The sequence below is a fragment of the Lissotriton helveticus genome, chromosome 3_1, assembly GCF_964261635.1.
Source record: "Lissotriton helveticus chromosome 3_1, aLisHel1.1, whole genome shotgun sequence".
Taxonomy (NCBI): Eukaryota; Metazoa; Chordata; class Amphibia; order Caudata; family Salamandridae; genus Lissotriton; species Lissotriton helveticus.
The window spans coordinates 559,723,740-559,738,879 of NC_136061.1; the positions used below are offsets into that span (position 1 = coordinate 559,723,740).

General features: G+C 43.3%; 1 protein-coding gene across 1 annotated transcript in view; it reads left to right on the forward strand.

The window, feature by feature from the left end:
• NCKAP1 (NCK associated protein 1) overlaps window positions 1-15,140 on the forward strand; it is a 577,107-nt gene that overhangs the window by 498,555 nt on the left and 63,412 nt on the right. The window contains exon 28 of the mRNA XM_078680487.1: window positions 11,113-11,229. Within this exon, the coding sequence (XP_078536613.1) occupies window positions 11,113-11,229 (117 nt within the window). The remainder of the gene's footprint in view (window positions 1-11,112; window positions 11,230-15,140) is intronic.

Below are 15,140 nucleotides of genomic sequence, written 5' to 3' on the forward strand. Positions count from 1 at the left end.
TCCAAAGAAGAGAGACATTGCAACCTCTCCATTAAGGGTCCCTTCTCCACCACCTCCCCATACTGTTCCTCCTCCTACACCTCCATTCGCATACACATCCACTAATCCAGATGATGATGTAGATAAAGACTCTGATGACACAGGTGGGGGATGCACATGACCCAGTAGGGACCAATAGTCCCCCTCAGTAACCTAACCCATGGGATGATTATAACACCCCTGATGTGCCTTACGTCCCCCAAGACGATGTATATCCTTCCAGGCCATCCCCACCAGAGGACACTATAGGTTTTAACCTACTAGTCCAGAGAGCTGCCCAGTACCATGGGGTTGACTTGTACACCGATACTGAGGAGGAAGATTTCCTATTGGACACTTTTGATAATACACAAAAGGTCCACTGCCATTTTACCAATGCTTAAAGGGGTCATTATGCACTCAACAGAGGTATTTAAAGATCCTGTCAGGGCTAGAGTCCTCAACCCTCGCATTGAGAAAAAATACAAAGCTGCCCCTACAGATCCAGTTTACATTAGAGGTCCAGCACCATTAGATTCTTTAGTAGTGTCCAATGCACGTATATGTGCTAATTCACAGACATCAGCTGAGGCCTCACCACCAGATAAGGAATCTAAACTCCTTGACTCCTCTTGTAAGCGCACTGCGTCACAGGCAGCTAACATATGGCGCATTGCCAATACTCAAGCGCTGTTGGCAAGATATGACAGGGCACATTATGATGAACTGGAGTCCATAATGCAGCATCTACCAGACAAGTATAAAAATAGGCCCAATGAACTCATACAAGAAGGTAAAAATATTACTAATATTTCCATTCGTTGTGCCCTAGATGCTGCAGAAACTGCCTCAAGGGCAATCAATACCAGTACCCTTTTGCGTAGACAAGCATGGCTACGTATTTCAGGTTTTAAACCTGAGGTACAAAATTCCATCCTCAATCAGCCATTTGATGAGACACATTTATTTGGCTCTAATGTCGATGTGTCTTTAGAGAAAATGAAAAAAGACACAGACACAGCAAAATCTATGGGAGCCGTGCAGCTGCAAGTTCCCAGACGTTCTTTTCGTCGCTCATCATATAGAGGCAACGGAAGAGGCTACTCCTCCGAAAGCCCCTCCACTTCCTACAAGACCCCTAGCCAATCCACATTCACTAGGGGCTATCAGAGCGGGGGTTATAGGGATAACAACATCAAAGGCAGAGGCAAAACCAACAACTTCCGCTCTGCCTCAACCCCTACCCAATGACTTTCCTCCCCTTCCCCCCCCAACATTCCATTCCTGTGGGGGGAAGACTGCAACAATTCCTTCCTGCCTGGACCAACATCACATCAGACAGGTGGGTGCGACAAATTATTCAGTCAGGTTACTGTCTAGAACTAACATCTACCCCCCCAAACATTCCACCCAAACAGCGTCCAATGTCACAAGAACATCTATCACTGTTAAAGCAAGAAGTAATATCTTTGCTAGAAAAAAGTGCAATAGAACCAGTTCCTCTGCACCAACAAAACAAGGGGGTTTACTCCCTATACTTTCTTATCCCAAAGAAGGATGGCTCTCTAAGGCCTATTCTAGACCTCAGACCGCTAAACATATACATACAGTCAGACCATTTTCACATGGTCACACTCCAACAAGTCCTTCCTCTCCTGTTACAAAACGACTTCCTTGCTACTCTAGATCTCAAGGACGCATAATTCCACATTCCCATTCACAAAGCTCACAGGATGTATCTCAGATTTGTAATAGACGTGCAGAACTATCAATTCAAAGTACTCCCATTCGGAGTCACAACAGCACCAATAGTATTCACCAAGTGCCTAACAGTAGTGGCAGCACATTTACGAAGACAGCACATCCACGTCTTCCCGTACCTCGACACACTGGCTCATAAAAGCCAGCTCATACAACCAGTGTGTGGAACACACTCATACCACGATCCAACTGCTCCACAACTTGGGGTTCACAATAAACCACACCAAGTCTCATCTGCAACGATCCAAAGTACAACAGTACCTCAGTCCCACAATAAACACCTCAACAGCGCTAGGTTATCCCACTCCAGCAAGGATAGCCAGCATGCAAACTCTTCTCACAAAGTGTCAGCCACAACACTTTCATGCAGCTCATAGGGATGATGGCCTCTTGCATTTTTATAGTCCCCCATGCAAGACTTCAAATGCGTCTTCTACAAGAGTGTCTATCACGTCAATGGAACCAGGCTCAAGGTCAATTAACAGACCTAGTGTTGGTAGACGGTCGGACTCATCACTCTCTGCAGTGGTGGAACACCAAAAACCTTTCCAAAGGGCGACCGTTCCTAGAGCCAGTTCCTCAAATAATCTTGACATCGGACGCATCGCTCTCCGGCCGGGGGGACCCACTTACTGCAACACACCATGCAAGGCAGGTGGACACCGCAACAAAAGTTACTCCACATCAATCATCTGGAGTTACTAGCTATATTCCTAGCACTGAAAGCTTTCCAACAGCAAGTATCAAACAAAGCTGTGTTAGTCCGCACAGACAACATGACAGCCATGTATTACATACAGAAACAGGGCGGAACACACGCCCTGCAACTCTCTTATCTAGCACAAAACATATGGCGGTGGGCTATACCTCAAAACATATTCCTATTAGCCCAGCATGTCCCAGGGGTACAAAATACCATAGCAGATCTGTTAAGTCGGCTGACACAACAGATCCACGAGTGGGAACTTCATCCACAAGTTCTTCAACCATTCGTTCAGATGTGGGGACAACTTCCTGTAGACCTCTTTGCCACCCACGAAAACGCCAAATGCCCAAGCTTCGCCGCCAGATACCCACACCCACTGTCCAAAGGCAATGCGATGTGGATGAACTGGTCAAACAAATTTGTGTACGCCTTGCCACCTCTTCCACTCATGCCACTAGTTGTACACAAACTACAGCAGCATTCTCTGACCCTCATCCTTGTTGCTCCAACGTGGGCTCATATGCCTTGAACGGAAAATGCTACTTACCAGTATGCATCTGTCGTTGGCATGTAGAGCTGTAGAGTTACACACACCCACCCGCCTCCCCTTGTCTGTTCCAATATTATCTTAATTAGATACAGCTTACATGGACATCCTTCCTTTTCTTGCAAAGCTCCATCATTTCCCTAATGGCGAAAAACAATCTGAGGATGGAGCCGATGCCCATGCGCAATGTGGTCCAAAGGAGGAGTCACCTATCTCGTGACTTCCAAAGAACTTTTCAGGACAACAACAAACTGCAAACATCCGGGCCCAACACTAGGTGGCGATCTATGCACAGGGTGTAACTCTGCAGCTCTACATGCCAAGAACAGATGCATACTGGTAAGTAGCATTTTCAAACTGACTCATTCTCGCATTCAAAAATTTGCTTACAGTGTTTCCAAGTTCTGCAAGAAGGACTTCTTTGAGGTGGTACATGCCTTGAAAAATCATAAAAATGTCACTAGACTTGCAGGTCTAGTGACTTAAAGAATCTATGCTACCTAGTTGTAATGCTCTTGACCCATAAACTGATTTCAAATCATGTGAGCCTGGGCAAATATTTTAATTCACTGAGAGGCAATTTTCTTCATTATCACATATGAGAGCTCCTTCAAATATGCAAGTTCATCATGTCTGCTGTACAAAAAACTATTTAGTTTGATTTAAGAGACTAAACATTTGCTTCTTATATAATACAAATCTAGCCACATATAAGATACACTGACCCCCAACATGCCTCTTAGCCCATTAACCGCATTGTCATTCAGGAGGGAGCAGACAAATCTCTCAAATCATGTATAAATCTTATAAATTTTAATAAATTCATAACTAAAGCAGGAAGTGGTAGCACACTATCATTTCCAATCAGCATACTTTACATTGAAATGGCCAAGACGGAAGTCCTCATCCTCGGACAATCCCCCTCGGCATGGGACAACTCCTGGTGGCCCTCGGCGCAGGGCACCGCACCGACACCCACGGACCACGCACTCAACCTGGGCTTCATCCTGGACTCCTCGCTCACAATGACCAAACAAGTCAACGCCGTCTCATCCTCATGCTTCAACACCCTGCGCATGCTCCGGGAGATCTTCCGATGGATCCCCGCCGTCACCAGAAGAACAGTCACCCAGGCCCTCGTCACTAGCCGACTGGACTACAGGAACGCCCTTAACGCTGGAACAACCACCAAACTCCAGAACCGTCTCCAGCCCATACAAAACGCCTCCGCACGACTCATCCTCAACATTCCCCGCCGCAGCCACATCTCAACCCACTTGAGAAACCTCCACTGGCTCCCCGTCAACAAAAGAATCACGTTCAGACTGCTCACCCATGCACACAAAGCACTCCACAACATGGGCCCGGAATACCTCAACAGCCGAATCACGTTCTACACCCCCACCCACCAGCTCCGCTCCACCAACCTCGCCCTCGCCATCATCCCACGGATCCGCAGAGCCACCACCGGAGGAAGATCATTCTCCTACCTGGTAGCAAAGACCTGGAACTCCCTCCCCACTCACCTACGACTGACCCAGGACCACCTCAGCTTCAGGAAGCACCTCAAGACCTGGCTCTTCGAGCAGTAGCCGCACCCCGCCCCCCCAGCGCCTTGAGACCCTAACGGGTGAGTAGCGCGCTCTATAAATATCCTGATTGATTGATTGTGTTTACTATATAGTGTACAAAGGATAATGTTTGGAAATAAAGTTTCTGTAAATATTTCTCATTTGCACATCACCAAGTAAAGTGTTCTGATTTGTTTTGCTCCTATTTAAATCTTTGTTTGCCTTACACGTCTCAATTACAAAAAAAAGTGCTTTTGTAATTTGGTATCTTTTGAAATATTTGTACTATTTGTTTGCATGCTATTTAAATGTGTTTGAAAAAAAACTGACATTGTACAGCATTTTGTTTCACAATGATTGATTGTCAGATACCTCACTTGACAAAAAAAACCCTTACTGGGGTAAGCGAAAGAAAAATAAACTCCATTTTCAAGCAGCAATTAGTAAAAAGACAAATAGACATTTCACCTCTTTCCTCGAAAATACAGGAAATGTGTCAAGATAAAAACAAGATTTAAAGCATCTTTATTGCATATTCTCTTTCTTGATGAACATAACAAATGTTCCTTTCCAGATTATTTTCACTCGCCAGAACAGACCAGTAGGTGCTAAAAATAGCTCAACATGATAAAATTAGTCTTGCCATAGCGAGTGGGCAAGTAGATTTTTCAAGACCTGTGGTACCATCTAATCAGGTGGTCAGTTATCTAACATATTCTACAGTACTTTCTCAGTACTGTTATTGCATTACTCTTAGACAATAATCTTAGCTGGGCCTTACATACCTGTAGCCTGACGTTCAGCTGAATATTCATACTCTTTCAGTCTCAGGCTCTGCTCTGTTAGGCATGCATAGAGAGGAGGTGATACTGCATATGGAGAATTAAAAAACTGGGACGATTTTTTTTTATGTCCAGTAGAACTCTACATTTCTGATGAGTTCTATGGTTTTATTTAGAATAGATCAAAGCCTTCAGAAATTCACAGTAACTATTTGGCAATTAACATCCTATGTGCTCAGATTGAGCTATGTCTGAACAATTTCTTCCACAATAGATTTTCATGCATTACCCTTCATCAGTTGGCTAATAAGTGTCTACCAAGAAGACCAAATACTCTTTCCATTAGGGCACAAACAATCATTACAGTCTGATTGTGGAAAGTGCCTTTGGAAAGGTTCAGTTTGACTGGCCCACGTCCATAGTTCCAGTACAGTCTGTCTTTGAGAAATTCATCAGCTTGTGAATTATTTTGTATTTAAACATGCTATATATAGCCACAGCCAAATAATGTCACTAAAGTGTTTTACCTACATGTTCTTCATTGAATCCTGCCTCATGTGATCAGTCTATTGCTAGCATTTACACTCTACCTTGTCCTAGGCTTAAAGGTGCACACCATATGTCACTTGCCTTGATCACAACCAAATGAGGATTGAATTGAAGAACTTATTTCTGAAGGATACTTTTAACAGCAGATTCCTCACCTGTAGAATATTCCCCAGGCACCAAACTGGATCCCAACATTTTCACATCAGTGCTCCCATTCCCTGATAGGTGGCACAGTGTGGCTACTCATTGACTTTGTTCCATTCCAAAGGTGACTGAGTATATTATAAAACAGCAATGTCAGTTTCCTTTTTTCCACGCCTTCATTCATGAATCCGTAACTCAGTTCCCATTAGTCGGTTGATGAATTTTTTCCAGTTTGCAAGGGAACAATGTCCACAGCAAAGACTACAGGGTTCAAACAATAGCATGATTGTTGGAGATGCTGGTGATGTCAGTGATAGACCCACACAAGGTCTTCCCCTGGGTCTTGGGCTCAGTACACAGCTCTAGGATGTGTGAAGAGTGTTCCCTCATGCACCTGAGGGCAATCCGGGATAGTCATGCGAAACTGTACGTCCCAGAGCAGTGAAAGAATTCATGGACGTCCGGTTCCCAAGTCGATAACTTTATTTTGTTTGTAGCCCAGCAAAGCCTTGCGATGGTCCCTAGAAAAGATTGTGTCTGCCTGCCCTTTCTGTCTATTTGTGTTTATCGGACCTAACTGTCCTTGTTTAAATCTTCAATTGCGATGCATTTTATCATTGGTCTAACACACATTTTCCCTCCCAAATAGTATGATGCCACAGAGTAACCATAGTTTTGTCCTCACCTTCCTCGTGTACTCCATTGAAGCCTAAGCACAGCTGCTCGCTGAGTCTTCTGACTAAAAAAACTGCCTATGCGTAGCATGATTTGACTGCAGATACGTAAGCTATGCACACTCCTGCCATCTAGTTTTGGGCTCTGTCTCTACAAGTTGTTTTTCTCAAGGAAGTCTTTTTACTGCTGGTGTGACTGTGAGTTTCCACCTTGTTGAAGGGAATGTGCATTTCCAATGGCTCCTTTGTTAGAAAGATTCTTGCATTTGGGTTGGACAGATTGCGACAGAGCACCGTGCAGCTTTGACGCCTTCGCACCTAGTTGACGCCTAACTACTCATACCAGCTTCTACTCTTGGAACGCAACTTTGACAATTCATTGTTGACTAGTGGATCCGAGTTCTTCAGACACCGCAAGAGTTCTATGGTCCACGTCACAAAACCCAGCTCCCTTCCAGAACCGAGATAGGATGAGTCTATACACGTTCCCGATCAGGCCACTTTCCATAGGGACATGCATGGAGCCTATACACAGCAGCACTCCGTGCCTAAAAGCCATTGACTCTTGCACACAAGATGGCACCTACACTTCGCAATCCTCCGGCACTGACGAAACTATTGGAGCCGAACAAACGCATGGTGTCAATAGTCACCTTATTGGATTCAATGTAGGAAGCTCATGTAGTGTGCCAAAATGAGGTACGCTATATAGAAAGTATAGACAAACCTTATTGGCTTACAGGGGTTAAAAATTAACAATCCTAAATGCTCTCTTTTGTGGTTGTGTGGGCAAGCAGTTTAGGCTTATCAGAGCTTAGTGTTAAGCATTTGTTTTACATATACAGAGTCAATAAATGAGACATACACTTGAGAAGAATCTCAAGACCAATTTAGAAAAATAATATATATAATTTTAGACACCAAGATTATCGTGATGTGGTAAGTGCTTTAATCATTATCAATTTCCCAGTAAAAACGGTAGACAATGACAGCTGTCAGATTTGAGCCATGAGCTTCAAACACAGTAATGTTATCCTTTGGGAAAAACATTCACTGCATAGGTACACTTACAGACTACTTTCAGGACTGTTCTTCTGGACTTAAAGTAAGTATGGGCCAAGATCCAAGAAAACACCAGGAGTTCAAGTTTACCGGCTCTGGGGTGTCCGGGTGCAATGGGGAAAAGTACCTGTAAGAAAAGGCTGCAAGAGGGGACACCGGGATCAAGAGGGGCACGGCTCTTGAGGGTCTCAGGGCCACAGAGACATCAGTTTCCGTGAACCCGGACTGCGAAGTTCGGGTGTAGAGGTGTTTTGACCGGCGGGTCAGTGAGTTAGAGGGTCTCTCGTTTCTCTGTGTTCTTGCAGAAGAAGGAAAAGAAACACAGCAGGGCCTCTCTCGGAGACCCTTGATGTTCAGATACGTTTTGGCAGTGGTGGTGTTCCGACTGAACGCAAACAAGCTGTGGTGCTTGCAGCTGGTGGTGCAGGGCGACTCCTGGGGGGTCCCAGTGTCTCCAAACTTGACAGGGAGATGTATCTGACCTCCTGGAGCACAAAAACCTTTTCCTGGGATGCTTCTCTCCCTGTGGGCGCGGGGGTCGACAGAACAATGTACCGGGCAGCTGCAATCGGTGCCTGCCGGTGCAGTGAAGTGTCTCTGCCACTCCAAGGGAGATGCTTTAGGGTCGAGGAAGTGCTGGGCAATCCTTCGAAAGTTTGGGGAGGCTGTTGTGCTTCTGGACTAGGCGATGTTCGTTGATTGTCAGGAGAGCAACAGTCGGGAAGGGTTTTGCACCTAAGTAGATGCTGGTCGACAGTTCTCATGTCTTTGACTCTCCTTTGTCCTCCTTCTTTAGGCAGATGAAACCTGAGTTTCTGGTGTCTCAATTTTTGGGCATTAAAGGGAAGGAAAAGTAGTAGCCAATGGCCTTCTTACCCTTGGGGTCACTACACGCCCTATATGACATCTTCCATTGGGGAGTGGACATAACCCTGTCCCAGAGTTCCTAATTCCACCAAAAACATGATGGTGGAGCCCTACCTTCATGGAGCACATCAGTTAGCCCACCTTGGGGGTGACTAGCCTGTTGGGGCAACATGCGTTCTTGCCTAGCAAATTTCCCACCTGTCTCTGGTGCCAATTGGCCCTTGGAGAAGGAGGTGGCATCTCCCAGGTCTTGGGGAAGCCGGGCTTGCATATCAAATGTTAAATCCCCAGCCATCCTGCTGGAGGAGGTGTGTACACCTTCCTCCGGAGCTAGCATTGTTTCTGACCTCAGAGAGCGCGGTCTCTCTCCTGCAGGGGGTCAGAAACGTTATCAGTCAGCCAGCACACTAGACACTGGTAGGTTTTTCAGGGGGCACTTCTAAGGTGCCCTCTGGGTGCATCGCATAATAAATCTAGTACTGGCAACAGTACAGATTTATTCAGACAAGGTGTTTGATACCAAACACCATAGGTTTAAGTAAAGCCATCATGTAGCTGAGGAACTCAATGACCAATGAGGAGGTGCATCAGATTTTCACATGGATGATGTCATCGGTGATGTCACTGACCATGACATGAATGATGTAATATGTTTCGTCATCAGTAGTGCATTGCGGGTGCGCAAGTTATAGTTCGCTGAACTAACTATAACGGCGGAATTTCTCTGGTTTTGTACGAGTGAAATGTCCAACTAACTAGAACGTCCCTGAAACGTATGGTTTTTGCAGTGAATTTCTAAGGTTTTTTAAATGCTAATCTCTAACTATAACTGTTGCAGGGATTCTGCACATATACAGAACTATGCGCAGGAAACCAAGACCTCAGTGTATTGTGGTATAGCAAAAACCCACCTTAGTGCCCGGAACCCCAATCCGACTAGCTGTAGTGTCTAATTTGTTCTCTGTACTACAGCGAAGCTACCAATGATTAGACATCCTAGAGCATGTAACTCAGATCCTCCCAGGAATCGCGGGAGCAAGAACACTCTTTCGTTTACTCACTCATATTTGTCCACAACACGAATAATCAGAGACACGGTATAGTTTAAAATGTTTATTTTAACTAACGTGCTCTGTAATGCAGTATACACGCCAATACTAGCAGCAAAATGCATAAACACATGATAGTAAGCATTGTTACAATTCCATAGAAAATAAACGGGAATATCATTCTATAAAGGCCCTCCCTGTGATAGGAACTAGTTTATTACAGAAATAGACCTCTGGGCTTTGTCAGGGGGGACCCCATACCTCCAGGTTTAGATGCAAAAGTTTACATCTCTGTTCAAGCACAGCTCTTCTCTCTGGAAAGGTTTTTCTTGAAGTGCCTAACATGCATGCCATGTCATATTAAAAGCACTCTATTTGCAGTAGTGCAGCTGTGTGTGTGTATTATGTCTAACAAGCTTGGGACTGACCAAAGCAGATTAACGAGACATTGTTTTTCGACCTTAAACACGATGTGCAGACGAAACCCACAGAGCACAGCAAAAGTGAAAGGTAGACGGTTCTCATGTGAACGAGCCCAAGCACTGGTGTGGCGAAAACAGTCATGTAGAAACGTGTGCAAAAGCTGCAACATGGCAGCCAAGTGTGTACTAACATATGGTAACTTAGCAATGTCTGCAGTGAATCCCTTATCCTCACTACGTAACGTAACTGAAACCTATGGTTTTTTCAGTGAATTTCAATGGTTTTTTAAATGCTAATTTCTACCTATAACGTCCCTGAAACCAATGTTTTTTTCAGTGAATTTCAAAGGTTTTTTAAATACTAATTTCGAACTATAACATAGCAGTCTCGTTTTCAGAGTAGTGGAGAAAGGTGAGCGTGGCCTCCAAACACCTTTTAGCAATCCCACTGTGTGAGATTTACTGGAGGTAACAGGAGGGGATGTTGGCCCCAAACGTCAACCTTGGGGGGCAACTACCCCTTTTATTACCTCCAGTAAGTGCAACACAGCAAGATTGCTAACTTGTTACCACTTGTTACCACTGTGCAAATGCGCCCACTGGTGCAAATGCGCCCACTGGTGCGTTGTAAGTTAAGAGATTAAGTCGCCTTGAATCCTGAGGGTCCCTGGGAGCCAACTAGCCCACCAGGTACCTCCAGTAGGTGCCATAGACCTGGATTGGAGAGAGGTGTTCCAAGGCCAAGCCCCTTTTTACACCACGGTGCAAATGCGGCTTCTGGCGCACTGATGTTTGGAGGATGAAGTCCACTTGTGTCCTGAGGTCCTTTTTTTCCAATCAATTTGTATAACGAGGTACAATTACTTTGGATTTGACTTAACAGCCATAAACGTAGCTACTGTGGTTTTGTAAACAATAGGTTGTTGCGATTTAATGTTATTTTGTTTGCTTAACTTTTAGAAAACATCAGCCCAGAAGAGGAATATAAAATTGCCTGTTTACTTATGGTCTTTGTGGCAGTTTCCTTGCCAACATTAGCCAGCAATGTCATGTCTCAATACAGTCCAGCTATTGAAGGTATTTTTTTCCTGAACTTTTCCTTACAGTTGAGATTTATAACTTGCCTTGTATGTGCAAAACGAAATGTAAACCTTTATTTCTAGTAATGATTTATTGTGTTGTTTTCTCCTTTTTTTTTCTTTTTTGTTGAGCTCTGGCATTTTTCCTAAATAAACAACAAAATGCAAGCACATACATTCTTGCCCGGGGTTTTCAGTCCTTGATCGCTTGAAGTGTCATCCATATTTTGCTTTTTCCATTCAGCCATTTGTTTCCTTTTGAATGAGCAAAGGCATTCTTCTGAAACTCAGTGTGGTCATACACACAGAAAATAGTCCACTTAAGAGCCAGGCACCAATGGGCCGATGTGTCCTTTAAAAAAAATATATATATTATTTCACAATGGCCAAGTAATTCTGTAGGCACTGCTCTTGAGCCCTCATTGCACTTACAGTGTGCCTTATCCCATACAGGCATTGCAGGCAGCATCCTATTTAAATGTACATCATGAAAATGTGGCACACGCCTACACAGAATTATGTCCCTCCATAAATGTAATTTGTAATACGTTAAAAAAGACTTTCAAAGATAACTGTATGTGGGCATGTTAGTACATGCATTTGCAGCCATATTATAATAGTTTTGACTAAAGTATAACAAAAACATTCCAATAAGTCCATATGTGTGTGCAAACACCCAGCCATATTATAGAAGTATTGATACAGTAAATACACTCTTGCAAGAGTTCTTCTAGCACCTTCAGACTGATGAGATCACAATATCTAATAATATAAATCAATAACTGATCATGACTGGTTCATAATCAATTAATTAAATCCAATTATTGGTAGATAAAAAAATGCTGCTCCAACTTCTCAGTATCCTTGTTGTAATCCAAATCTTGATTATCTTATATATGTGGTCTTTAAGGTTCTACACTTTCTAACAGTAGTGCCTCAAACTTGATAATTTGTCACAGTGACTTATAAACTGCTGCAAATAACACATGAAATCTGATCTGTAATCCTAAACTCTTGAAATTAGTACCATTTAAATACCCCCCCTTACCTAAGATCTTTTCTCACCTTTCCAAAATGCAACCATAACCGGCAAAGAGAGATTTCAGAAATAGGTACCCTAGCAGCTATGAGTCTCTAATGGCCGGGTTTTGTATGTGGTCTCAATGAAAATAGCTACCGCCATGTGCATTTCAGAGTTCTAACTTTGTGTGGTACATCCCTGATAACTCACAGCTAGCATTAAACGCGTCCCTCTCCTCTGCATAACGGTACCTAGATGAATATGGCTCATGAGTGTTACAGAATCCTCAAGTTATAAATAACAATGTCCAGCCAAACTCCCTAGTCATCCAAAATGCCTGCAAACAGGCCTCTCCTCGGTCTACAGGCAATGCCCTGCGACCTGACCGACACCTCCGCCCAGTATGTGATATGTTTCTGGTACGAGAGGGCAGGGGCTCTCGATCCAGGGGTCTAGAAACAAGTCTGGTGGTGGTGGGGTGCCTAAAGCCAGTCTGCGACCACACCATGGTTGATAGTTTTCAGGGGGAACCTCTGAGGTGCCCTCTGAGTACATGTTTTAGTAAATCCCACACTGGTATCAGTGTGTGTTTTTTGAGAGGAGTGGTTTGGTACCAAACACTCCTGTGTTCACAGTAGCTATCGTGGTGCTGTGGAACTCGAGTTGTCGAGTTTCCAGCCCATGTACTCTCTATTGCTTACCTTGCACTTACAATATTAAAGAAATAGACCTAAATATTGTAGGGGGATATCCGCTCATACAGAAAGGACCACACCTGGGATATAGTTCACCCTACCTTAGGGCTTGTAAGGCCTACTAGAGGGGTGACTTACCGATACCTTAGGCAGTGCTGGTTGACATGGCACACAGGCAGTGTGCCATGTCGACTTTGTCACTTTTGTCTACACCAAGGCAGTCATTCTGCAGTGTCAGTCTGCTTGGCCTATGTGAGCGGTCCCTAGGCGTCCCTCGTCAGTCCCAATGCCCTAGGTACCCATGTACCATTTACTAGGGACTTACAAGGTGCCTGAATGGCTAATTGTGGAACAGTTTTAGTGAAGAATCACTGGTACAGGGGACCTGGTCAATCGAAATCACATCATTTTCCAGACAAAAAGTGAGCGGCTAACCATGTCAAATGTGGCACTTTCTCCTAGTCTATCTAACATAAAATGACACCCTTTATATTGTTACACATGGTAAGCCATGGGCAGAGCTTCGGCCTGGTCCTGGCCCAAACTCCCTGCTGTGCACAGTAGAGAGTTGGGCACCAGTGGGACATTGGGTGAGGGGTTTGGCCACATGCCAGGCCCTTTGTCCTACCTATATGGCAATAGACATCTTACTTTACTAAAAACAAAAACCTGAAATTAATTTTAAAAAAAAGCTAAGGTGAAAAAGGAGTTATAGTTTGGGATCAAATACAATTTAGGAACACTGAAATATCTTATCGGACCTGAAGAGCATACACAAAATTATGACATGCTTGTACCATGCATTTACAAAAATATATATTTTTTATAATTTTTTGTGATATTTTATAAATTAGTCATATTGAATTTCATATAAAATATATAGCAATAACTCCAGTGTCAATTATTGCAAAAAGATTAACAAGAATAGTTATTCAAACTTTATCTTGTCAAGTAATGCAATGCTTTGCTTTCTATTCTAAAGTTCATCAAACATTCACTGAATCAATTGCTATGTGCAAATTGCTACTCAAAATCTAAACAACATGATGATTTAGGGCATGGCTTTTCTATACAATAATTCCAAATCAGAACAACATGATGATTTAGGGCATGGCTTTTCTATACAATAATTCCTACGAATGTTTCGGCTGAAGCCTTCATCAGGATGCCATGTACATCTATAATTTGAAACCTAAAAAGGGTACATGCAGAAAAAAACACATATCAGTAATACAAATTGGTCCTGTTTACATGATCACATTTACAATTGAAAATTTGACAACATACTTTTTTGTTTAAAGGGCCAGGCTATAAACACTAGTCACTCAAAAAAAGATAATAATACAAAAAAAAATTCAAGATAATATCTTTGAATAAAAGGAAAAAGGAAAGAAGGGGGAGAGCGTACTTTCAGACTCAGAGTAGAATAACATGTCGGTTTAATGAAAGAACCTATTTACCATCACCAATGTGTGAAATCCACCGAGATACATTTGGATGTAAAATGATGGGAAGGGGGCGGGAGGAAGGGGGAGGCTTTTGGGGGGAGGGGAAGTGTTTTTTTCTCAGGAGGGGGGCCACCCTCTAGTTTTGTAGTTGTGTGTGTTAATGTCTTTACTAGTCTATATACCAGAGATTATTTGTATATGTGAGTTAACAAATCCAACCATTACCTCTGGATAGACTGGAATAAATAAGAAGTTTGTGTACACAAATCGCTTATTTTAAAAAAAAAAACGGCACTTTCTCCTAGTCTCCCTAACATAAAATGACACCCTTTATATTGTTACGCATGGTAAGCCATGGGCAGAGCTTCGGCCTGGTCCTGGCCCCAACTGCCTGCTGTGCACAGTAGAGAGTTGGGCACCAGCGGGACATTGGGTGAGGGGTTTGGCCACAATCCAGGCTCTTTGTCCTACCCCAAGCCGCAAATGGCGATAGACATCTTACTTAACGCAAAAAAAAAACTGAAATTAATTTAAAAAAAAGCAAAGGTGAAAAGGGAGTTATAATTGGATGAAAATGTCAGTTAAAATATACTGTATTAAACTAACAAAATCACTGACAGTCACCAGTTATAATCATTTCAAATAACTATAACTCCTGCCTTAAAGTAACTATACCTTGCACCCTAGCCATGCGCTGCTAATCGCCTCTCATATTACATCACTCATGACATTTGCAATAAAACCA